Below are 25,054 nucleotides of genomic sequence, written 5' to 3'. Positions count from 1 at the left end.
AAAACAACCACAGCCGAGTGCCTCTGCTACTGAGACTTGCGGATAGCGAAGAGCATTGTCGGGCAATACAGCAGGATATAGATAGGCTGGAAAATTGGGCGGAGAGGTGGCAGATGGAGTTTAATCCGGATAAATGCGAAGTGATGCATTTTGGAAGAAATAATGTAGGGAGGAGTTATACAATAAATGGCAGAGTCATCAGGAGTATAGAAACACAGAGGGACCTAGGTGTGCAAGTCCACAAATCCTTGAAGGTGGCAACACAGGTGGAGAAGGTGGTGAAGAAGGCATATGGTATGCTTGTCTTTATAGGACGGGGTATAGAGTATAAAAGCTGGAGTCTGATGATGCAGCTGTATAGAACGCTGGTTAGACCACATTTGGAGTACTGCGTCCAGTTCTGGTCGCCGCACTACCAGAAGGACGTGGAGGCGTTAGAGAGAGTGCAGAGAAGGTTCACCACGATGTTGCCTGGTATGGAGGGTCTTAGCTATGAGGAGAGATTGGGTAAACTGGGGTTGTTCTCCTTGGAAAGACGGAGAATGAGGGGAGATCTAATAGAGGTGTACAAGATTATGAAGGGTATAGATAAGGTGAACAGTGGGAAGCTTTTTCCCAGGTCGGAGGTGACGATCACGAGGGGTCACGGGCTCAAGGTGAGAGGGGCGAAGTATAACTCAGATATCAGAGGGACGTTTTTTACACAGAGGGTGGTGGGGGCCTGGAATGCGCTGCCAAGTAGGGTGGTGGAGGCAGGCACGCTGACATCGTTTAAGACTTACCTGGATAGTCACATGAGCAGCCTGGGAATGGAGGGATACAAACGATTGGTCTAGTTGGACCAAGGAGCGGCACAGGCTTGGAGGGCCGAAGGGCCTGTTTCCTGTGCTGTACTGTTCTTTGTTCTTTGAGACAACAGAGTCTGGAATCTCAGCTGAGGAAAACACTGGAAGTGATGCAAATACGAGCGTTGCAGAGCCGACATCCACAGCTGAAACAACAAAATTCACCAAACTCAATGGTGCAGATCAATGGGGGGGGTGTCTTAACCGAGGATGAACTCCTCGGTTATCAGTAAATGCATTCATTTGAAAATAATTTGTATTTTTCACTTTAAATACCTTGCTATTAAATAATTAGGAGGCATAATTATGTTTCCAATTTTTTTGTGGCGACCCAAGGTCCTGTTTTGGTACCCACCTTTGTGAGACCTTTTGGTGTAACTTTTTAACAAGGGGCCTGCAAGCTTTATATAGCTTAGGGCCTCACCAAGTCTAAATCCGGCACTGACTCTTGTGAATCTCCTCTGTATATTTAGCAATGTCTTCACATCCTTCCTCAAGTATGGAGCTCAGAACTGGACACAGTCTCCAGATGCGGCCCAACTATTATCTTATACAAGTTCAACATGACCTCCATACTCTTGTACTCAATGCGCCTATTAATAAAACCTAGGATACATTATGCTTTATTAAAGTTAGATTTATTGATTTATTGGTGTCACAAGTAGGCTTACATGAACACTGCACAGAAACATAGAAGATAGGAGCAGGAGGAGGCCATTCGGCCCTTCGAGCCTGCTCCACCATTCATCACGGTCATGGCTGATCATCCAACTCAATAGCCTAATCCTGCTTTCTCCCCATAACCTTTGATCCCGTTCGCCCCAAGTGCTATATCCAGCCACCTCTTGAATACATTCAATGTTTTGGTATCAACTACTTCCAGTGGTAATGAATTCCACAGACTCACAACTCTTTGGGTGAAGAAATGTCTCCTCAATGAAGTTACAGTGAAAATCCCCCTAGTCACCACGCGCCTGTTCGGGTACACTGAGGGAGAATTTAGCATGGCCAATGCACCCTAAACCAGAACATCTTTCGGACTGTGGGAGGAAACCGGAGCACCCGGAGGAAACCCACGCAGACACGGGGGAGAACATGCAGAATCTGCACAGACAGTGACCCAAGCCGGGAATCGACCCCAGGTCCCTGGCGCTGTGAGGCAGCAGTGCCAACCACTGTGCCACCGTGCCACCTATGCTCTCTCAACATGCCCTGCCACCTTCAATGACGAATGTACACCCACACTCCCTTTTTGTCTGCACCTCCTTTAGAGTTTCTCCCTTTACTTGATATTATCTCTGCATATTCTTCCTGCAAACTCACACTTCCCTCATCGATATCCCAATGGGGGATATCAACCCAGAATCCAGAGCAGGGACTGTCTGGAGTAGGGTATGCACCAGGATCTGCTAACTCCAAGCCAGGAATGCTTTGACCAAGTCACTATCTTTGATTTGATTTGATTTATTATTGTCACATGTATTAACATACAGTGAAAAGTATTGTTTCTTGCGCGCTATACAGACAATGCATACCGTTCATAGAGAAGGAAAGGAGAGGGTGCAGAATGTAGTGTTACAGTTATAGCTAGGGTGTAGAGAAAGATCAACTTAATGTGAGGTAGGTCCATTCAAAAGTCTGATGGCAGCAGGGAAGAAGCTGTTCTTCAGTCGGTTGGTACGTGACCTCAGACTTTTGTATCTTTTTCCTGATGGAAGAAGGTGGAAGAGAGAATGTCCGGGGTGCGTGGGGGTCCTTAATTATGCTGGCTGCTTTGCCAAGGCAGCGGGAAGTGTAGACAGTGTCAATGGATGGGAGGCTGGTTTGCGTGATGGATTGGGCTACATTCACGATCTTTTGTAGTTCCTTGCCATCTCAGGCAGAGCAGGAGCCATACCAAGCTGTGATACAACCAGAAAGAATGCTTTCTATGGTGCATCTGTAAATGTTGGTGAGAGTCGTAGCTGACATGCCAAATTTCCTTAGTCTTCTGAGAAAGTAGAGGCGTTGCTGGGCTTTCTTAACTATAGTGTCGGCATGGGGGTACAAGGACAAGTTGTTGGTGATCTGGACACCTAAAAACGTGAAGCCCTCGACCGTTTCCACTTCGTCCCCGTTGATGTTCTTGCTGTTCCTTAGCACCAGTATTCAGACAGAGGGAGCCACACCCCTCACTGCTTAATGGAAATGTGTTTAGACACAATCAGGCCTGGACTTAAAATGCTTTCAGACACAAGAAGGTTCAAGGTCTCTCTCTGAGGCACATCATCAGGATCTTAATTTAGCTGACGCCAAATTTGGCTCCAAAAGCTACCCATTCTTGTGCGCCAATTATAATTAATTTGTCAAACCAAACAGAAGGCTGCTATTGTGGGAGACTAATGTGATATCTTAATAGAGTCGGGAAACCTTACTGAAGTTTGCCGACTTGATTTGATTTCTTATTGTCATGTATTGGGATATAGTAAAAAGTATTGTTTCTTGCGTGTTGTAAAGACAAAGCATACCATTCATAGAATCATAGAATCCCTGCGGTGCAGAAAGAGGCCATTCAGCCCATCGAGTCTGCACCGACAACAATCCCACCCAGGCCCTATCCCATAAACACACACATTTAACCCACTAATCCCTCTAAACTACTGATCCCAGGACACTAAGGGGCAATTTAGCATGGCCAATCCACCTAACCTGCACATCTTTGGACACTAAGAGGCAATTTAGCATGACCAATCCTCCTAACCCACACATCTTTGGACACTAAAGGGCAATTTAGCATGGCCAATCCACCTAACCTGCACATCTTTGGACACTAAGAGGCAATTTAGCATGGCCAATCCACCTAACTTGCACATCTTTGGACACTAAGGGGCAATTTAGCATGGCCAATCCACCTAACTTGCACATCTTTGGACACTAAGGGGCAATTTAGCATGGCCAATCCACCTAACCTGCACATCTTTGGACACTGAGGGGCAATTTAGCATGGCCAATCCACCTAACCTGCACATCTTTGGACACTGAGGGGCAATTTAGCATGGCCAATCCACCTAACCTGCACATCTTTGGACACTAAGGCAATTTAGCATGGCCAATCCACCTAACCTGCACATATTTGGACACTAAGGGGCAATTTAGCATGGCCAATCCACCTAACATCTTTGGACACTAAACCTATGGTTCGATTCATGTTAGATCCAGGTGTTTGCATGGTTTCAGTTAAAGTTGCGTTTCCATTCTGCTGAGTGAGTGTTCAGCATGAAAAGTAAATAAAAACTTAGAAAAGGAATGAATGGTTCCTTAGCAATATTAGGGAGCAGATCAGAAACTCCAAGGTATATTATGCAGTTGGCATTAGGGTAAGCATACAGTGTTTCACTCCGGGTGTGATTCCAGTGACCCACTAGGAAGCTTTTATCAAAACAAACTTTATTTAACAACACAGTTGAATTAGCATAGATTTTACCAAATGAAAATGTTTAAACATGACAAGGTATAACTCTTAACAGCTAACTATCTCTATGGTTCCAATTTAAGCAATATCCCCACAGACATCAATCTTTCTTCAGCAATTTGCACAAAAACAGATATGCTCACATGGATGCTAGATTTCCTTTTAACACCTCTGGACAGAGGTCCATCAGACACTTGCCTTGTGACTCCCATACAGTAGCTGGCAGAGAAACATCTCCCTTAAAGCAGCAGAACTTCAGGAAAAGAAACCTATTTTCTGGCAGATTCCAGTCTCCCATCTTCAGGGAGAGAAAGAGTTCCTTATCTCTCGAGTCCTAAAGCAGCAACTGAACTGGGTTTCTCTCATGAGCCTGGCCCTGCCCAGTCACATGACCTTTCCTGTCAGACAACCTAACAAAACGAAGGAGATTGTCATTGACTTCAGGAAGCGTAAAGGAGAACATGCCCCTGTCTACATCAATGGGAACGAAGTAGAAAGGGTCGAGAGCTTCAAGCTTTTAGGTGTACAGATCGCCAACAACCTGTCCTGGTCGCCCCCCCATGCCGATACAGTACAGTTAAGAAAGCCTATCAACGTCTTTACTTTCTCAGGAGACTAAGGAAATTTGGCATGTCAGCTACGACTCTCACCAACTTTTTCAGATGCAACATAGAAAGCATTCTTTCTGGTTGTATCACAGCTTGGTATGGCTCCTGCTCTGCCCAAGACCGCAAGGAACTACAAAAGGTCGTGAATGTAGCCCAATCCATTATACAAACCAGCCTCCCATCCATTGACCTGTCTACACTTCCCGCTGCCTCGGCAAAGCAGCCAGCATAATTAAGGACCCGACGCACCCCGGACATTCTCTCTTCCACCTTCTTCCGTCGGGAAAAAGATACAAAAGTCTGAGGTCACGTACCAACCGACTCAAGAACAGCTTCTTCCCTGCTGCTGTCAGACTTTTGAATGGACCTACCTTGCATTAAGTTGATCTTTCTCTACACCCTAGCTATGACTGTAACACTACATTCTGCACTCTCTCGTTTCCTTCTCTCTGAACGGTATGCTTTGTCTGTATAGCGTGCAAGAAACAATACTTTTCACTGTATGTTAATACATGTCACAATAATAAATCAAATCAAATCAAGCCCTATTCTGAAAAACTCTGCATTAGTCCAGATTAAAACAAACCTTCCAACAATTAAGATCAATTTTGCTGCTGCAGCAACAACATGGGCTGCCGGGTACAGACAGAGCAGCACCGATAATAGGACTGGCTGCTAAAACAAATCCCGCACCAGAAACATGACACAAATGCATTTCTTAAAGGCAGTTTCATCACAGCAAACGGGGGCACCTTTAGGCTGGGAAGGCTTTTTGTAATTGTCTTTATCTGAATTCAGGGCAGTTGGTGATAAGAAGTTGGAGAGGGAACAGCTCTTGGCGCAGCTAGAAGGAGGAAAGCCATACCATGGAATGAACTTCAGGAAAGCAAGCTCCAGAGGACCTAAAGGACAGTTGGTTCCAGAAACCAGGGAAAGGAAAAGAAGCGCCAGGAATATTGAAGTAAACGGAACAGAGAGGAATTGCCATTGGAACAGAGTACTTACTGTTCATAGAAGTTAAAGTTAGACCTAGGAAGAGAAGAGCTGATGAGGTTGGCTGTAGAAAGACAACATACCTGAAGCGCTTATAAGGTTTGGTGTCCTTACTTACAGTTTGTGAGGTAAGAGTACGCTGTTGGGGGGGGTTGAGCACCTGAGTTTGTGCAGATGTTTGGATGTTGTGGCGATGCAAGGCAAAGAAATCCTGAAAGGAAAGTCGGAAAACCTGGAGGAGGATCCTTGTCAAACCACAGACAAATAGAAACATAGAAATATAGAAAATAGAAGCAGGAGTAGTCCATTCGGTCCTTTGTGCCTGTTTCGCCATTCATTGTGATCATGGCTGATCATCAAATTCAATATCCTGATCCTGCCTTCCCCCCATATCCTATGATTGCTTTAGCCCCCAAGAGCTATATTTGATTTGATTTATTATTGTCACATGGATTGGGATACAGTGAAAAGTATTGTTTCTTGTGAGTTGTTACAGACAAAACATACAATTCATAGACACGTAGAGGAGAAGGAAAGGAGAGGAATATTCTTTCTTGAAATCATGCAAAGTTTTGGCCTCAAATTTTTTCTGTGGTAGTGAATTCCACAACCTACTTGTGACACTAATATATACACACTCACATACACACATTCTCACACATACACACACAAACACACACACACACTCACTCACACACACTCGGGCACTCACATGCATACACACACAAATGCAGACACACACACTCACATACAGACACACACTCAGTCACACACGCAATCACACATACACACAGACACACACATGCACACACACATACAGACGCACACACAGACCCATACACTGTCACACAGACACACACACGCAAACACACACACTCATTCTCACGTACACACAGAGACACACACACTCAATCACACGTATACACTCTCACACAGACACACACACATAGACACACACACTCACAAGCACACACATACACGCACACACACACATGCACACACACACATACAGACACACACACAGACCCATTCATTCTCACACAGACACACGCGCACACTCATTCTCACATACACACGGAGACACACACTCAAACACACACATACACTTTCACACAGAAACACTCACTCACATACACACACACGCACACACACACACACAGCTGCCAAGCAAGCACAGCAGAGCAAAGTCCCCCTGACAGAGTTTGATTACACTCGCTGCTGCTAACAGCTCTGTGTCACTCTGGGATTCGGTACGACGCCAAGGCTTTCCTTCTTGGTTACTGCCTGGTAAAACCAACTGCTCAACAATGGGAAAATATCAGACACTCAGCCTCACCGGGTTCCGCCAGCTCCCCAGACTTGCGGGAGCGCACCCCTTTAAGGTAACTTCCAAATTCTCAAGAACTTTGGCAATTTCTTCCAGAATTTCATTGCAGAGATTTCTCCTTCCATCCTTTGCAAAGAAAAGGCTTTCATTTGTCTGTTGCATTTCACAGTGTTTGCATGGAGTTAATTTCTGGAATCATCCATCACAGAAGGAGGCCATTCAGGCCATCGTGGTTGTGTTAAAGGGGCTACCCAATTAGTTCCAGTCCTCCGTATCTTTTCGCAGAGCCCCGCAGATGTTTCCATTGTCCAAGCCCAGGATCACTTTGGAAAGTTGCTGTTGAATCTGCAACCACCCCTCCCACTTCCAAGCAGAACATTCCAGAACAACTGTCGAGAAAGATTCCCAATAGCCCCGCTCTGACCTCTACTCCTTTCTGCCAAAATGTCAAATGCAGCAGCGCCTCATGCACAGCAAGATCCCACGCGCAGTAATGAAATGGAGCAGCCGGATAGTTTGCTTTTGGTGGTGTTTTATTGACGGAGGTGTGGTGGAAGCATAGGCAGCACGGTGGCACAGTGGGTTAGTACTGCTGCCTCACAGCGCTAGTGACCTGGGTTCGATTCCCGGCTTGGGTCACTGTCTGTGTGGAGTTTGCACGTTCTCCCATGTCTGCGTGGGTTTCCTCCGGGTGCTCCAGTTTCCTCCCACAGTCCAAAGATATGCAGGTTAGGTGGATTGGCCGTGCTAAATTGACCCTAGTGTCAGGGGGATTAGCAGGGTAAATATGTAGGGTTACGAGGATAGGGATCTGGGTGGGATTGTGGTCGGTGCAGACTCGATGGGCCGATTGGCCACCTTCTGCACGATAAAACTGGGGAGGTTTAATTCTCCCCTGTCAATGGACCCAGCCAATTTTTAACACCTACTTTTTAAAAATTCATTCATGGGACATGGGTGTCGCTGGCTGGCCAGCATTTATTGCCCATCCCTAGTTGCCCCTTGAGAAGGTGGTGGTGAGCTGCCTTCTTGAACCCGCTGCAGACCGTGTGGTATAGGTCCACCCACAGTGCTGTTAGGGAGGTAATTCCAGGATTTCAACCCAGCTGCAGTGAAAGAATGGCCGATTTATTTCCAAGTCAGGATGGTGAGTGACTTACAGGGCGGCACGGTGGCACAGTGGTTGGCACTGTTGCCTCACAGCTCCAGAGACCCGGGTTCGATTCCCGGCTCAGGTCACTGTCTGTGTGGAGTTTGCACATTCTCCCCGTGTCTGCGTGGGTTTCCTCCGACTGCTCCAGCTCTGGCTTCCTCCCACAGTCCAAAGATGTGCGGGTTAGTTGAGCTTCTCGAGTGTTGTTGGAGCTGCACCCATCCAGGCAAGTGGGAAGCATGCCATCACACTCCTGACTTGTGCCTTGTAGATGGTGGACAGACTTTGGGGAGTCGGGAGAACAAAGAACAAAGAAAACAAATAAAAGTACAGCAGAGGAACAGACCCTTCGGCCCTCCAAGCCTGCGCCGATCATGATGCCTGCCTAAGCTAAAACCGCATGCACTTACAGAGTCCGTATCCTTCCATTCCCATCCTATTCGTGTAGTTGTCTAGTTGCCCCTTAAATGCCGCTATCGTACCTGCTTCCACCACCTCCCCGGGCAGCGCGTTCCAGACATTCCCCACCCTCTGTGTAAAGAAAACTTGCCTCGCACATCTCCTCTAAACTTTTCCCCACGCACCTTAAGCCTATAGAATCATAGAATCATATGTCCCCGAGTACCCAAGGAAAGAGCATCTGACTGTCCACTCTGTCTATTCCACTCGTAATCTTGTAGACCTCTATCAGGTCGCCCCCCTCAACCTCCGTCGTTCCGGTGAGGACAAACTGAGTTTCTCCAACCTCTCCTCATAGCTAATGCCCTCCAGACCAGGCAACGTCCTGGTAAACCTCTTCTGTACCCTTTCCAAAGCAAGTGGTGAGTTACCCACTGCTGTGTCAGCCCCAACGTCTGGCCTGCTGTTGTGACTACAGAGTTTCTGTGGGTGACCCAGTTATGTTTCTGGTCAATGATAGCCCCCGGGACTTTGGGGCGTTCAGTGACGTCAATGTTGCTGGAAGTCAAGGGAAGATTCCCCTCTTGTTGGAGATTTAGGGGGAGTTGGGACATTTGAAGATCGGGGTATTTTGGGGTAATTGTATTTCGTTAAAGCAAAGGAGGCCTTTCAGTCAGTCCAGGGAGCAGAGTCAACAATCGAGCCAGGTTAAAGGTCAAGTTAATAAGCGCAGGAACACCTGGGGCCAAAAAGCATGTTTACTGTTTATTTGCTTTGTCGTCTTAACCCCTTAGAAACTTCCCAGCAACACTTTAATACGACAGGGTCCAGGATCCAGTATCAGGTAGACTAAAACAGGAGCAAAGGGTGGAAATCGGAGCAAAGAACGGGAGATAGAAAGAAAATAAAGTATTTCCAATTCCACAGAATCTTTCACAGCCCCAGTTGCCCCCCCCCCCTCCCCCCCCCCCCCCGCTAAAGTCGTCAAGGACAATGGCCAGAACTCTACCACCACGTCCGCCATGGAAACGGCAAGGGCGAAGGTTCGACAACAGAAATCTCCGTTGACCTCGGGCGGGAATTTCCGGTCTCGCCCGAGCAAGGCCGTAAACTCCCGCCCATTGGCCGGAACACTCTGACCGTTCACGCTGGAGGGATTCTCCAGTCCCGCCGGCAGCGCACTCTCCGCCCATGAGTTTCCTGTTGGCCTGGGGGGGGGTGACATCAATGGGGATTCCCATTGGCAGCTGCAGGACTGGAGAATTCCGCCACCAGCAAGCAACGCGCCACCTCCCGCCGGTGGGAAACACGTGGCTGGGAGCCGGAGAATCCCACCCAATGGACTATTTTGAAGAGCAGTCATTGTTCTGGAGGAAATCACTTCACCGACTCTCTGCCGAACCCCAACTCTCACCATTTTCCTGTCAAGCATCTCGTCACCCGCTTGATGCTTCCTCTCAGTAACCATTCCTAAGGCATCCGCAAGACCTAGGCAACCAGAAGCAACTGGTATCCGTGGAATCCCAACCCAAACAAGGGTCAGCGCCATCAGCAAAGGAGGGAGGAGACAGTGGTAGGGGGGGAATTGTCCGTGTCCGCCATGGCATGTTTTCTGCACCACTGTCTGCAGGCACAATCTTCCAGTCCCGCCGCTGTCAGGAGGGTTTCCCATTGTTTGCACCACCGGGGATCATCTTTGACAGCATTGGAAGATCCCATGGGGGGGAAAATTTACAGCCCCTACCTGATTTGATTTGATTTGATTTATTATTGTCTCATGTATTAACATACAGTGAAAGGTATTGTTTCTTGTGCGCTATACAGACAAAGCATACCGTTCATAGAGAAGGAAACGAGAGAGTGCAGAATGTAGTGTTACAGTCATAGCTAGGGTGTAGCGAAAGATCAACTTAATGCAAGGTAAGTCCATTCAAAAGTCTGACAGCAGCAGGGAAGAAGCTGTTCTTGAGTCGGTTAGTACGTGACCTCAGACTTTTGTATCTTCTTCCCAAAGGAAGAAGGTGGAAGAGAGAATGTCCGGGGTGCGTGGGGTCCTTAATTATGCTGGCTGCTTTGCCGAGGCAGCGGGAAGTGTAGACAGAGTCAATGGATGGGAGGCTAGTTTCTTGTGGTCTTGGGCAGAGCAGGAGCCATACCAAGCTGTGATACAACCAGAAAGAATGCTTCCTATGGTGCATCTGTAAAAGTTGGTGAGAGTTGTAGCAGACATGCCAGATTTCCTTAGTCTTCTGAGAAAGTAGAGGCGTTGGTGGGCTTTCTTAACTATAGTATCGGCATGAGGGGGATCAGGACAGGTTGTTGGTGATCTGGACACCTAAAGACTTGAAGCTTTCGACCCTTTCTACTTCGTCCCCGTTGATGTAGACAGGGGCATGTTCTCCTTTACGCTTCCTGAAGTCAATGACAAGCTCCTTCGTTTTGTTGACATTGAGGGAGAGATTATTGTTGCCGCACCAGTTCACCAGATTCTCTATCTCATTCCTGTACTCCGTCTCATCATTGTTTGAGATCCGACCCACTACGATGGTGTCGTCAGCAAACTTGAAAATTGAATTGGAGGGGAATTTGGCCACACAGTCATAGGTGTATAAGGAGTATAGTAGGGGGCTGAGAACACAGTCTTGTGGGGCACCGGTGTTGAGGATGATCGTGGAGGAGGTGTTGTTGCCTATCCTTACTGATTGTGGTCTGTGAGTTCGGAAGTTCAGGATCCAGTCACAGAGGGAGGTGCAGAGGCCCAGGCGTTTGGAGATGAGTTTCATGGAAATAATGGTGTTGAAGGCTGAGCTGTAGTCAATAAATAGCCTGTTGGCAAGATCTTCCAGCCTCCTCCAGCCTCTCTGAAGTTAATGACCTTCTGAACAACTCGTTACATTTTACAGTCCCCACCACACTCATTGGTTAAGTTTTAAGTTAAAATGTATTTATTAATGTCACAAGTAGGCTTACATTAACGCTGCAATGACTGTGAAAGTCCCCTAGTCGCCACATTCCGGCGCCTGTTCAGATACACTAAGGGAGAATTTAGCATGACCAATGCAACTAAACAGCACATCTGTGGGAAGAAACCGGAGCACCCGGAGGAAACCCACGCAGAGACGGGGAGAACGTGCAAACTCCGCACAGACAGTGACCCGAGCCGGGAATCGAACCCTGGTCCCTGGCACTGTGAGGCAGCAGTGCTAACCATTGTGCCACCATGCCGCCCTTGGATTGGCCCATTGGATGGGGACTGAGATTTCCAGAAGTTTCAACGTTCACGGATTATCCTAAATATCGACGATTTGTGCCCCACACGGCGCCCATCAAACTAACCGAACAATTATTTCTTCCACCATTTGGTTTGCCATCAGGAAACTTAGGTGACTCCCTAACCCTCAAACAACGCTCAGTCCTCAGGGGGTTAATTCCACAGCTTGTGTTGTTGGTGCAGGTGGTGTATCAGTGCAGTCCATTGTTATGCTGTCATTATTCACAGTGGTGGAACAAGCCATTCGGCCCATCTGCTCAGTGCTGGTATTTATGCTCCACATGAGCCTCGTCCTGCCTGCATCTCACCCGATCACCCTCCTTCTGCACAGTAGGGCTTCTATGATTTCCTCTATGGATTGAGGAGAGTGGGGCATCGAGTCACAGGGTTTCACAGCACACAAAAAGGCCCTTCGGCCCATCATGTCTGCATCAACAATCAAGTACCATCCATTTTCCAGCTCTGACAAAGGGCTATCCAGACTTGAAACGTTGGCTCTATTCTCCCTCGGTCACGGGCATTCAATAAATCGCGGTCACGGGAATTCAGCCTCTGATCTTCGGGTAGGCGTTCTCCAAGACGGCCTTCACGACACACGACAGCGCAGAGTCGCTGAGCAGAAACTGATAGCCAGGTTCCGCACACATGAGGACGGCCTTAACCAGGATGTTGGGTTTATGTCACACTATCAGTAACCCCCACAGCTTGCCTCCTGGACTTGCAGAATCTCACTGGCTGTCCTATCTGGAGACAATACACATCTCTTTAACCTGTGCTTAATGCTCCCTCCACTCACATTGTCTGTATCTTTAAGACCTGGTTGGCTGTAGAGATTCGCATTCTAATCAGTATTCTGTAACTTGATTTTGTGTCTCTGTGTCCTGTTTGAGAGCAGATATCCACTCCATCTGACAAAGGAGCAGTGCTCCGAAAGCTAATGGCATTTGCTACCAAATAAACCTGTTGGACTTTAACCTGGTGTTGTTAAAACTCTTACTCTATTCTCCCTCCACAGATGCTGTCAAACCTATTGAGGTTTTCCAGCATTTTTCTGTTTTTGATCCATTTTCCAGCACTCTTGTACACTATTTCAAGTGCTCATCTAAATGTTTCTTAATGTTCTAAGGATTCCCGCCTCTACCACCCTTTCAGGCAGCAAGTTCTAGGTTTGTGGGACATGGGCATCATTGGCTGGCCAGCATTTATTGCCCATCCCTAGTTGCCCTTGGAGGGCAGTTGAGAGTCAACTCTCTGTGGCTCTGGAGTCACATGTAGGCCAGACTGCATAAGGACAGCAGATTTCCTTCCCATCATTGGTAAGGCCACACTTGGAATACTGTGTACCCTATTGTAGAAAGGATATTATTAAACTAGAAAGAGTGCAGAAAAGATTGACTAGGATGTTACCTTGACTTGATGGTTTCAGTTATAAGGAGAGGCTGGATAGACTGAGATGTTTTTCCCTGGAGCGTAGGAGGCTTAGGGGTGATCTTATAGAGGTCTCTAAAATAACGAGGGACATAGATCAGCAGATGGGTTTGTCCAATAATCAACAATGGTTTCATGGTCATCAGTAGATTCTTAATTCCAGATATTTTTTATTGAATTCAAATTCCACCATCTGCCTTGGCGGGATTCGAACCTGGGTCCCCAGAACAGTAGTTGAGTTTCTGGATTAATAGTCTAGCGATAATACCACTAGGCCATCGCCTCCCCTCAATTCCCACCGCCTTCTGGGTGAAAAAGTTTTCCCTCAAATCCCCTCTAAATCCCCTGCCCCGACTGTGAATCTATATCACAACAAACAAAAACAGAAAGATGCTGGAAAATCTCAGCAGGTCTGACAACATCTGTGGAGAGAGAATAGAGCCAATGTTTTGAGTCTGGATGACCCTTTCTCAGCACGGGTCATGACTCAGCTCTGATGAAACGTTAGCTCTATTCTCTCTCCACAGATGCTGTCAGACCTGCTGAGATTTTCCAGCTTTTTCTGTTTTTGTTTCAGATTCCAGTATCCGCAGTATTTTGCGTTTATCTGAGTAAATCTCTGCCCCCTGGTTACTGACCCGTCGACTGAGGGGAGAAGTTTCTTCCGATCCACCCTGTCTTTATCCCTCATAATCTTGGATGTGGAGATGTCGGTGTTGGACTGGGGTGGGCACAGTAAGCAGTCTCACAAGACCAGGTTAAAGTCCAACAGGTTTATTTGGAATCACGAGCTTTCGGAGCGCTGCTCCTTCATCAGGTACGCGACTCACCTGATGAAGGAGCAGCGCTCCGAGAGCTCGTGATTCCAAATAAACCTGTTGGACTTTAACCTGCTTCTTACTTGTCTCCCTAATCTTGTACAACTCGATCAGGTCCTACCTCAGCCTTCTCTGCTCCAAGGGAAATAATCCCAGCCTCGCTTCATCGCTGCAACGCTTCAGCCCAAGCAACATCCCAGTGAGCGACCCTGAGTTTATCCCAAGATAACAAGAGTGAATCGAGACAAATCTCTGCTTCCTTCCTAGGTAATTGGTTTCAGGAGCCCCGTGAAGCCCTTGTGTCTCTTGTTCGCTCTGACTGTCTGTTCGGGAACATCAGGAGCACGGACAGAGGAGACATTATGTGGAGCGGAACTTGTCGATGCCCTGCAGTTCATCTGTGCAGAGAGGGGGTTTTACTTTGGTGAGGACACCCCTTTTTTTAATCATTAAATAAAGTTAAAGTTTATTTATTAGTGTCACAAGTAGGCCCACGTTAACACTGCAAAGAAGTTACGGTGAAAATCCCCTAGTCGCCACACTCCGGCGCCTGTTCGGAATGCGCTGCCGGGCAAGGTGGTGGAGGCGGACACACTGGGAACGTTTAAGACTTATCTAGATAGCCACATGAATGGAGTGGGAAGGGAGGGATGCAAAAGAATGGTCTAGTTTGGACCAGGGAGCGGCGCAGGCTTGGAGGGCCGAAGGGCCTGGTCCTGTGCTGTATTGTTCTTTGGGCACACTGAGGGAGAATTTAGCACGGCCAATGCACCTTTAACCAGCACGTCTTTCGGACTGTGGGAGGAAACCGGAGCACCCGGAGGAAACCCACGCAGACACGGGGAGGACGTGCAAACTCCACACAGACAGTCACCCAAGGCTGGGAATCGAACCCGGGTCCCTGGCACCGTGAGGCAGCAGTGCTAACCCACTGTGCCACCGCGCCGCCCCATACCACAAACTGCGACTGCAGTACAGATAACGGTCTTCCTTGAATGCCAATTTTAACTCAATAAATACAGAGTCCCTCAGATATATTCCTAACATTTTCTATACGTACATTTGATTCCCCTTTCTCTGTGGCACTTGGCATTCAGGTCACTAAGGGCGGCACGGTAGCACAGTGGTTAGCACTGCTGCTTCACAGCTCCAGGGTCCCGGGTTCGATTCCCAGCTTGGGTCACTGTCTGTGTGGAGTTTGCACATTCTCCTCGTGTCTGCATGGGTTTCCTCCGGGTGCTCCGGTTTCCTCCCACAGTCCAAAGATGTGCGGGTTAGGTTGATTGGCCAGGTTAAAAATTGCCCCTTAGAGTCCTGAGATGCGTAGGTTAGAGGGATTAGCGGGTAAATATGTGGGGGTAGAGCCTGGGTGGGATTGTGGTCGGTGCAGACTCGATGGGCCGAATGGCCTCCTTCTGCACTGTAGGGTTTCTATGATTTCTGTTCGGGTCAATGCACCTAACCAGATGTGCAGGTTAGGGGGATTGGCCATGCTAAATTGCCCCTTAGTGTCCAAAGATGTGCAGGTTAGAGGGATTATTGGGGCAAATACATGGGGGAACAGGAAATAGCCTGGGTGGGATTCTCTGCTGGAGAGTTGGTACAGACTCGATGGGCTGAATGGCCTCCTTCTGCACTGTAGGGATTCAATGATTCTATTGTGGTCAATTTGTTAACTAATTATTGTAGGTGGCACAGTGGGTTCAATTCCTGCCTTGGGTGACTGTGTGGAGTTTGCACGTTCTCCCCATGTCTGCGTGGGTTTCCTCCGGGTGCTCTGGTTTCCTCCCACAGTCCAAAGATGTGTGGGTTAGGTGGATTGGCCATGCTAAATTGCCCCTTAGTGTCAGGGGGACTAGCGAGGGTAAATGCATGGGAATGAGCCTGGGTGGGATTGTTAACCAATTAGTCACCATTGATTGGGCAATATTCTCTCTTAAACCTGCGACAAGTCTGTCTTAGGTTAAATAACCTGAAACCTGTCACTATTTCTCCCTTCCCCACTATTGCAGAAGGTGTTGACTCTGTCGATTCCCGGCTTGGGTCAGTTTCTGTGCGGCGTTTGCACGTTCTCCCCGTAACTGCGTGGGTTTCCTCCGGGTGCTCCGGTTTCCTCCCACACTCCAAAGATGTGCGGGTTAGGGTGGATTGGCCGTGCTAAATTGCTCCTTCGTGTCAGGGGGACTAGCTAGGCTAAATGCATGGGGTTATGGGGAGAGGGCCTGGGTGGGATTGCATTCAGTGCAGACTCGATGGGCCGAATGGCCTCCTGCTGCACAGTAGGATTCTATGATTCTGTCACTGGGGTCGATGGGTGTCACCCGCTCTCCAGTACGTCCCCTGGGTGACCACTGAACCTGGGGGATGAAAGGGCTTGCGTTTTTTCCTATAGCACCTTAGCACATCCTTGCCACACCCCGGAACAACCCGCAGCCAGCGAACTGCATCTCTGTTGTGGGATCCTGCTGTGCAAATATTGCACAGCAGGATCCCACAGCGGGCAACATGATAACAGCCAGACCGTCAGTTCCACTGCCATGCCTTTTGAGAGATAAATATTGGCTAAGGGACTGGGAGAGCTCCAATTCAGTTGTTATATTTACACACACGTTGAAGTTATATTTACACGCGAGTCCAGTTATATTTACAGTCCATGACTTGTATCGAGTGTGAGACTACAAATTGCTGACTGGCCGTATTCAGGCTGCCGGGAGTTCAATGGGGCATGTATACAGACCTTCATCGATAGATCTGCCAATGACTGAATTTCATGGAAAGCTGGCTGACAGATTAATCAAATCTTCAGCAGTGGGCCGGACCACACTCTGCATTCCACCTCATTTACAATCCCCAGATCTTTGCTTCCCTCTCTATCAGAAAAAGGAAGATTCTCTAAGCTCAGAAAGAGGTTCATTGACCCTTTCTCTTGTTCAGAGATTAACATCACCAATCCATCTTCTCACTGTCTTCCCTTTTGGACACATAGAATCCCTACAGTGCAGAAGGAGGCCATTTGGCCCATCAAACCTCCAAATGACAACAACCCCACCCATATTTACCCTACTAATCCCCCTGACACTAAGGGGCAATTTAGCATGGCCAATCCAACTAACCTGCACATCTTTGGACACTAAGGGGCAATTTAGCATGGCCAATCCAACTAACCTGCACATCTTTGGACACTAAGGGGCAAATAAGCATGGCCAATCCAACTAACCTGCACATCTTTGGACACTAAGGGGCAATTTAGCATGGCCAATTCCCCTAACCTACACACCTTTGGACACTAAGGGGCAATTTAGCAAGGCCAATCCCCCTAACCTACACACCTTTGGACACTAAGGGGCAATTTAGCATGGCCAATCCCCCTAACCAGCACATCTTTGGACAATAAGGGGCAATTTAGCATGGCCAATCCCCCTAACCTACACATCTTTGAACACTAAGGGGCAATTTAGCATGGCCAATCCACCTAACCCGCACATCTTTGGACTGTGGGAGGAAACTGGAGCACCCAGAGGAAACTCATGCAGACACAGGGAGAACGTGCAAACTCCGCACAGACAGTGACCCAAGGCTGGAATTGAACCCAGGTTCCTGGCACTGTGAGGCAGCAGTGCTAACCACTGTGCCACCCTGTCGCCCTATAGATGCTGTCAATTCAAATCCCACCATGGCAGCTGGTGGGATTTAAAGTCAATTAATAAAATCTGGAATTGAAAGCTAGTCTCAGTAACGGTGACCATGGCAACTATCATCAAATGTCGAAAAAACCCATCTGGTTCACTAACGTCCTTTAGGGAAGGAAATCTGCCGTCCTTACCCGGTCTGGCCTACATGTGACTCCAGAGCCACAGCAATGTGGTTGACTCTCAACTGCCCTCTGAAATGGCTGAGCGAGACACTCAGTTAAAGGGCAACTAGGGATGGGCAATAAATGCTGGCCTTGCCACATCCCGTGAACAGAAAAATGCCTTTCTCTAATATCCTGGAGCAGAAATGATTAATGTTGTCTTGAAAACTTTTTTTTTTTTACTCATTCATGAGCTGTGGGCTGGGCCAGCATTTATTGCCCATCCCTTATTGCCCTGGGGGGCAGTTGAGAATCAACCACATTGCTGTGGCTCTGGAGTCACATGTAGGCCAGACCGGGTAAGGACGGCAGATTTCCTTCCCTAAAGGGACATTAGTGAACCAGATGGGTTTTTCCAACAATTGACAATGGTTCCATGGTCATCAGTAGATTCTTAATTCCAGAGTATCATTGAATTCAAAGTTCACCATCTGGCATGGTGGGATTTGAACCCGGGTCCCCAGAACAACACCCCCGTGGTCTGGATTACTAGCCCAGTGGCAAAACCAAGGTATGGATCCTGCTCTGAGCAAGACCGCAAGAACCGACAAAGAGTTGTGAATGAAGCCCAGTCCGTCACGCAAACCAGCCTCCCACCCATTGACTCTGTCAACACTTCCCGCTGCCTCGGAAAAGCAGCCAGCATAATCAATTGTAGAGGGAGCTTTACTCTGCATCTAACCCCGTGCTGTACCTGTCCTGGGAGTGTTTGATGGGGACAGTGTAGAGGGAGCTTTACTCTGTATCTAACCCCGTGCTGTACCTGTCCTGGGAGTGTTTGATGGCGACAGTGTAGAGGGAGCTTTACTCTGTATCTAACCCCGTGCTGTACCTGTCCTGGGAGTGTTTGATGGGGACAGTGTAGAGGGAGCTTTACTTTAAATTCTTGATTTCTCGAGGAATTAAGGGCTATGGGGAGAGCGCGGGTAAATGGAGTTGAAATCAACCATGATTGAATGGTGGAGTGGACTCGATGGGCCGAATGGCCTTACTTCCGCTCCTATGTCTTATGGTCTTATGGTCTTACTCTGTATCTAACCCCGTGCTGTACCTGTCCTGGGAATGTTTGATGGTGATAGTGTAGAGGGAGCTTTACCCTGTATCTAACCCCGTGCTGTACCTGTCCTGGGAGTGGTTGATGGGAAATTGGACAGCCCTGTATGTAGAATATTTTTCTTTTTACCAGGAATGAAAGTTACTGGAAGAAGATTAAACAAAGGACTTGAGTAAAATGTAAGGAAGGCGAATCGCAGATGAGCAGTTTGAGTGACCAGCTGTCTGATTCCCGTGTGTTTAATAGCTTCACTTTCCTGGTTCCCAGTCAGCCAAGTGATGGGCCGTCGGAGTATGCAGAAACGCGGCATCGTGGAGCAGTGCTGCTTTCGGAGCTGTGACCTCCTGATTCTGGAGACATACTGCGCCATCCCACCAGAGGGAGCCAGATCTACACCTTCCTCAGTACCACAAAGGACCTCGCTACACCGGGTAAGACTCAATGGGAAAACCCAACAGTGAGACCCTTCCACCTGCTTCAAGTGTTTGGTGGGGACAGTGTAGAGGGAGCTTTACTCTGTACCTCACCCCGTGCTGTACCTGTCCTGGGAGTGTTTGATGGGGGACAGTGTAGAGGGAGCTTTACTCAGTATCTAACCCCGTGCTGTACCTGTCCTGGGAGTGTTTGATGGGGACAGTGTAGAGGGAGTTTTACTCAGTATCTAACCCCATGCTGTACCTGTCCTGGGAGTGTTTGATGGGGGACAGTGTAGAGGGAGCTTTACTCAGTATCTAACCCCATGCTGTACCTGTCCTGGGAGTGTTTGATGGGGACAGTGCAGAGAGAGCTTTACTCTGTATCTAACCCCGTGCTGTACCTGTCCTGGGAGTGTTTGATGGGGGACAGTGTAGAGGGAGCTTTACTCTGTATCTAACCCCATGCTGTACCTGTCCTGGGAGTGTTTGATGGGGACAGTGTAGAGGGAGCTTTACTCTGTATCTAACCCCGTGCTGTACCTGTCCTGGGAGTGTTTGATGGGGGCAGTGTAGAGGGAGCTTTACTCTGTATCTAACCCCGTGCTGTACCTGTCCTGGGAGTGTTTGATGGGGGACAGTGTAGAGGGACCTTTACTCTGTATCTAACCCCGTGCTGTATCTGTCCTGGGAGTGTTTGATGGGGACAGTGTAGAGGGAGCTTTACTCTGTATCTAACCCCGTGCTGTACCTGTCCTGGGAGTGTTTGATGGGGACAGTGTAGAGAGAGCTTTACTCTGTATCTAACCCCGTGCTGTACCTGTCCTGGGAGTGTTTGATGGGGACAGTGCAGAGGGAGCTTTACTCTGTATCTAACTTCTGCTGTATCTGTCCTGGGAGTGTTTGATGGGGACAGTGCAGAGGGAGCTTTACTCTGTATCTAACCCCGTGCTGTACCTGTCCTGGGAGTGTTTGATGGGGACAGTGTAGAGGGAGCTTTACTCTGTATCTAACCCCGTGCTGTAGCTGTCCTGGGAGTGTTTGATGGGGACAGTGTAGAGGGAGCTTTACTCTGTATCTAACCCCATGCTGTACCTGTCCTGGGAGTGTTTGATGGGGACAGTGTAGAGGGAGCTTTACTCTGTATCTAACCCCGCGCTGTACCTGTCCTGGGAGTGTTTGATGGCGACAGTGTAGAGGGAGCTTTACTCTGTATCTAACCTTATGGGAGTTGAACATTATTGGCTGGGCCAGCATTTGATGTCCATCCCTAGTTGCCCCTTGAGAAGGTGGTGGTGAGCTGCCTTCTTGAATCGCTGCAGTCCCTGTGGTGTAGGTGCTGTTAGGGAGGGATAGCCTGGTTTTTTGACCTAGCGACATTGAAGGAACGGCCAATATATTTCCAAGTCAGGGTGGGGAGCGGCTTGGAGGGGAACTTGCAGGTGGTGGTGTTCCCCATGCAGTTGCTGCCCTTGTCCTTCTAGGCAGGTCACGGGTTCGGAAGGTGCTGTCTAAGGAGGATTGGTGAGTTGCTGCAGTGCATCTAGTGAACAGTTGTCACTGTGTGCGAGTGATGGAGGAGTGAGTGTTGAAGGTTGTGGAGAGGGTTTTTCAAGCGGGGCTGCTTTATCCTGGATGGTGTCGAGCTTCTTGAGTGTTGTTGGAGCTGCACCCATCCAGGCAAGTGGGGAGTATTCCATCCTGACTAAATGCAGCAGCCAATCTGCTCATAGCAGACTCCCGGCAAACGGTGATGAGGCGAGTGTGGTAAACCACTGTTAAGCTTATTGCCTGTGCGTGTGTGTGACATGCCTGGGCATGCCCCTGCCGCCCCTGCCTGAGACTCCTCCCCCCCCTGGTCCAGGTATAAAGGTGACTGCTCCCAACCCCCTCTGCCTCAGTCGCCGGACCAGTTCATCAGCATGGGTGTGCTCCAAGTCTTTTGCGAATAAAAGCCTATTTGTTCTTGCATACAAACTAGTCTTTGCTTGATTGATAGTGCATCAGTGAGTGACCAGTTTAAGGTGTTAGCTGGGACTCTGGGTAGAACCTCGTTCATCCTTCAATGATTCGGGCTTTTTGTTTCCTGCGTCCCCAGAGACATCCTGTCCAGATTGTGTGGATGACAATTGGCCGGGTGGTTAACAGTGAGGTGGAGTGGCTTGGGCCACAAGAAGATCTAGACAGGATGGTCAAATGGGCAGATAAGTGGCAGAATTTAACACTGGAAAATGTGAGGTGATACACTTTAGAAGGAGTAATTTGACAAGGAAATATTCAATGAATGGTAGGACACTAAGGAGTTCTGTGGAACTAAGGGACCTTGGCGAGTTTGTCCATAGATCTCTGAAGGCGGAAAGGCAGGTTAATAGGGTGGTGGAAAAGGCATCTGTGTCACTTGCCTTTATCAATCGAGGCAAAGATTACAAAAGGCGGGTAACTACAGGCCGGTTAGCTTAACGTCCGTAGTTGGGAAGATGCTAGAGTCCATTATTAAAGAGGAAATAACAGAGCACCTGAATAAGAATGGTTCGATCAAGCAGACGCAGCATGGATTCATGAAGGGAAAGTCGTGTTTGACGAATCTACTGGACTTTTATGAAGATGTCACTAGTGCGGTTGACAGAGGGGAACCGGTGGATGTGGTGTTTTTAGATTTCCAGAAGGCGTTCGATAAGGTGCCTCACAAAAGGTTGCTGCAGAAGATTGGGGTACACGGAGTTAGGGGTAAGGTGTTGGCGTGGATTGGGGATTGGCTATCTAACAGGAAGCAGAGAGTTGGGATAAATGGGTGCTTTTCTGGTTGGCAGTTGGTGACCAGTGGCGTGCCGCAGGGATCGGTGCTGGGGCCTCAATTGTTTATCAATTGTTTACCATTTACATAGATGATCTGGAGGAGGGGACTGAATCTAGGGTATTCAAGTTTGCTGATGACACGAAGATGAGTGGGAAAGCGAATTGCGTGGAGGACGCGGAAAGTCTGCAGAGAGATTTGGATAGGCTGAGCGAGTGGGCGAGGATCTGGCAGATGGAATATAACGTTAGCAAATGTGAGGTTATCCACTTTGGAAGAAATAATAGTAAATTGGAATATTATTTAAATGGAGAAAAATTACATCGTGCGACTGTGCAGAGGGACCTGGGGGTCCTTGTGCACGAATTGCAAAAACTCAGTCTGCAGGTCCAGCAGGTGATCAAGAAGGCGAATGGAATGTTGGCCTTTATCGCGGGGGGGATAGAATATAAAAGCAGGGAGGTCTTGCTGCAACTGTACAAGGCACTGGTGAGGCCGCAACTGGATTACTGTGTGCAGTTTTGGTCCCCTTATTTGCGAAAGGATATATTGGCCTTGGAGGGAGTGCAGAGAAGGTTCACCAGGTTGATACCGGAGATGAGGGGTGTAGCTTATGAGGAGAGATTAAACAGATTGGGTCTGTACTCGTTGGAGTTTAGAAGGATGAGGGGTGATCTTATAGAGACATATAAGATAATGAAGGGGCTGGATAGGGTAGAGGTGGAGAGATTCTTTCCACTTAGAAAGGAAACAAGAACTAGAGGGCACAGCCTCAAAATAAGGGGGAGTCAGTTTAGAACAGAGTTGAGGGGGAACTTCTTCTCTCAGAGGGTAGTGAATCTCTGGAATTCTCTGCCCATTGAAGTGGTGGAGGCTTCCTCGTTGAATATGTTTAAATCACGGGTCGATAGTTTTCTGATCGATAAGGGAATTAGGGGTTATGGGGAGCAGGCGGGTAAGTGGAACTGATTCGCTTCAGATCAGCCATGATCTTGTTGAATGGCGGGGCAGGCTCGAAGGGCCAGATGGCCTACTCCTGCTCCTATTTCTTATGTTCTTATGTTCTTAAAAGCAGGGAAGTCATGTTGGAGTTGTATAGAACTTTGGTGAGGCCACAGCTGGAGTACTGTGTGCAGTTCTGGTCGCCACATTATAGGAAGGATGTGATTGCACTGGAGAGGGTGCAGAGGAGATTCACCAGGATGCTGCCTGGGATGGAGCGTTTCAGTTATGAAGAGAGGTTGGATAGGCTTGGGTTGTTTTCTCTGGAGCAGAGAAGACTGAGGGGTGACCTGATCGAGGTGTACAAGATTATGAGGGACACGGACAGAGTGGATAAGGAGCAGCTGTTCCCCTTAGTTGGAGGGTCAGTCACGAGGGGACATAGGTTCAAGATGAGGGGTGGGAGGTTTCGGGGGGGAATGTGAGGGAAAACCTTTTTACCCAGAGGGTGGTGAGGGTCTGGAATGCGCTGCCTGGGGGGGTGGTGGAGGGATGCCTCACATCCTTTAAAAAGTATCTGGATGAGCACTTGGCACGCCATAACATTCAAGTGTTGGCAGATGGGATTAGGTGGGAGGTCAGGTGTTTCTCGAGTGTTGGTGCAGGTCCGATGGACCGAAGGGCCTCTTCTGCAGTGTGTGGTTCTATGAATCTGTGCTTCCTACCTGGAGGAGGTCAGTGGGCAGCAAGGACAATGGCTGGAACCTGGGGCGTTCTGTCTCCATACTGCACTGTACAAAATAGGTCCAAAATGAGAGTGAAAAACACTTGGACCTTGTGTTTTTTTTCTTTGTTTGAACAGATTGTCGGGAAACGTTCTCTCGGAAGCGATCAGGACAACCTCACCTGGCCTGGAGGACACCTGGAGAAATATCTCAGCTACGCAAGCCCTGCGGCCCCACCCAAGGCAAAGAGCCCTGATTGGCTGGGAGGGGGTGAAGTCTCGCCACGCATTGGGGACATCAGGGGGCACGGACGGTACTGGCCCCAGCACTGGGCGTGGCTGAACGCGGCACTTACCTCACCACAGCCCGGCCTGCTCTCCCCCTCTGTGTCCTAAAGCCTTCTGAAAGCGCGCAGAGGGTGGCGTTGACTTTTGACCTTTGAGGGGAATGACGCGGCCACGCGGACTAGCCGATTTTTCTAAAAAACAAAACAAAAAGCGACGGGATAGACAATCTGCGGAGTTTAGGGCGGGGGGGGGGTTAATGGAGAGAGGCTCAGGGATTCCTGCTGCAACGACAACTTAGAGAAACCATCTCCCTCGCTTCAACAAGGAGCGCCCAGAGTTGGAGGAGGTTTTACCTCAAGTGGACGAACTCGAGGCCCAGCCTTGCCCTCCACCGCCTCCCATGTCGCGGTAACACCATTTTTCACCCGGCCGCTACTTCTACGCCCTAAGGCTGTCCAACAGAGGAGAGGTGGAGAGGACTGGAGGTGGGGGCAACAGGGAAATGGAGCCAACATCTGACCCAATCGGTCGCGACCAAAGCTCAACGCAAGATCGGACCCCGGAACGGTGCGGAACCAAAGCTCCTCCTCCCCCGCCGACGGTTTTCCGATAGTGCCACCTCCAGCACCAAGTACAAATCTGGCCTTCGCCCTCCGACCTTTGACATCACCTTTCACCTTAAACTTTTACCAA

At 48.7% G+C, this 25,054-nt stretch overlaps 1 protein-coding gene across 2 annotated transcripts; it reads left to right on the top strand.

Annotated features, from left to right (window-relative positions):
* The first annotated feature begins 7,142 nt into the window (after positions 1–7,142).
* On the top strand, positions 7,143–24,945 carry LOC144509028 (insulin-like growth factor 1). Of its 2 annotated transcripts, none has more exons than XM_078237286.1 (4): positions 7,143–7,279; positions 14,561–14,717; positions 19,468–19,631; positions 24,212–24,945. In XM_078237286.1, the coding sequence occupies exons 1-4, from the start codon at positions 7,205–7,207 to the stop codon at positions 24,467–24,469; spliced, it is 654 nt and encodes a 217-aa protein (XP_078093412.1). In that variant the 5' UTR covers positions 7,143–7,204; the 3' UTR covers positions 24,470–24,945. The 2 variants fall into 2 exon arrangements, with proteins under 2 accessions (XP_078093412.1, XP_078093411.1); XM_078237285.1 differs by having other exon boundaries at positions 19,447–19,631.
* The last annotated feature ends 109 nt before the right edge of the window (positions 24,946–25,054 follow it).

This window comes from Mustelus asterias, chromosome 21, assembly GCF_964213995.1.
Source record: "Mustelus asterias chromosome 21, sMusAst1.hap1.1, whole genome shotgun sequence".
NCBI classification, from domain to species: domain Eukaryota; kingdom Metazoa; phylum Chordata; class Chondrichthyes; order Carcharhiniformes; family Triakidae; genus Mustelus; species Mustelus asterias.
Note: the sequence above shows the minus strand (reverse complement) of the source record. Positions and strands in the feature narration are given on the sequence as shown.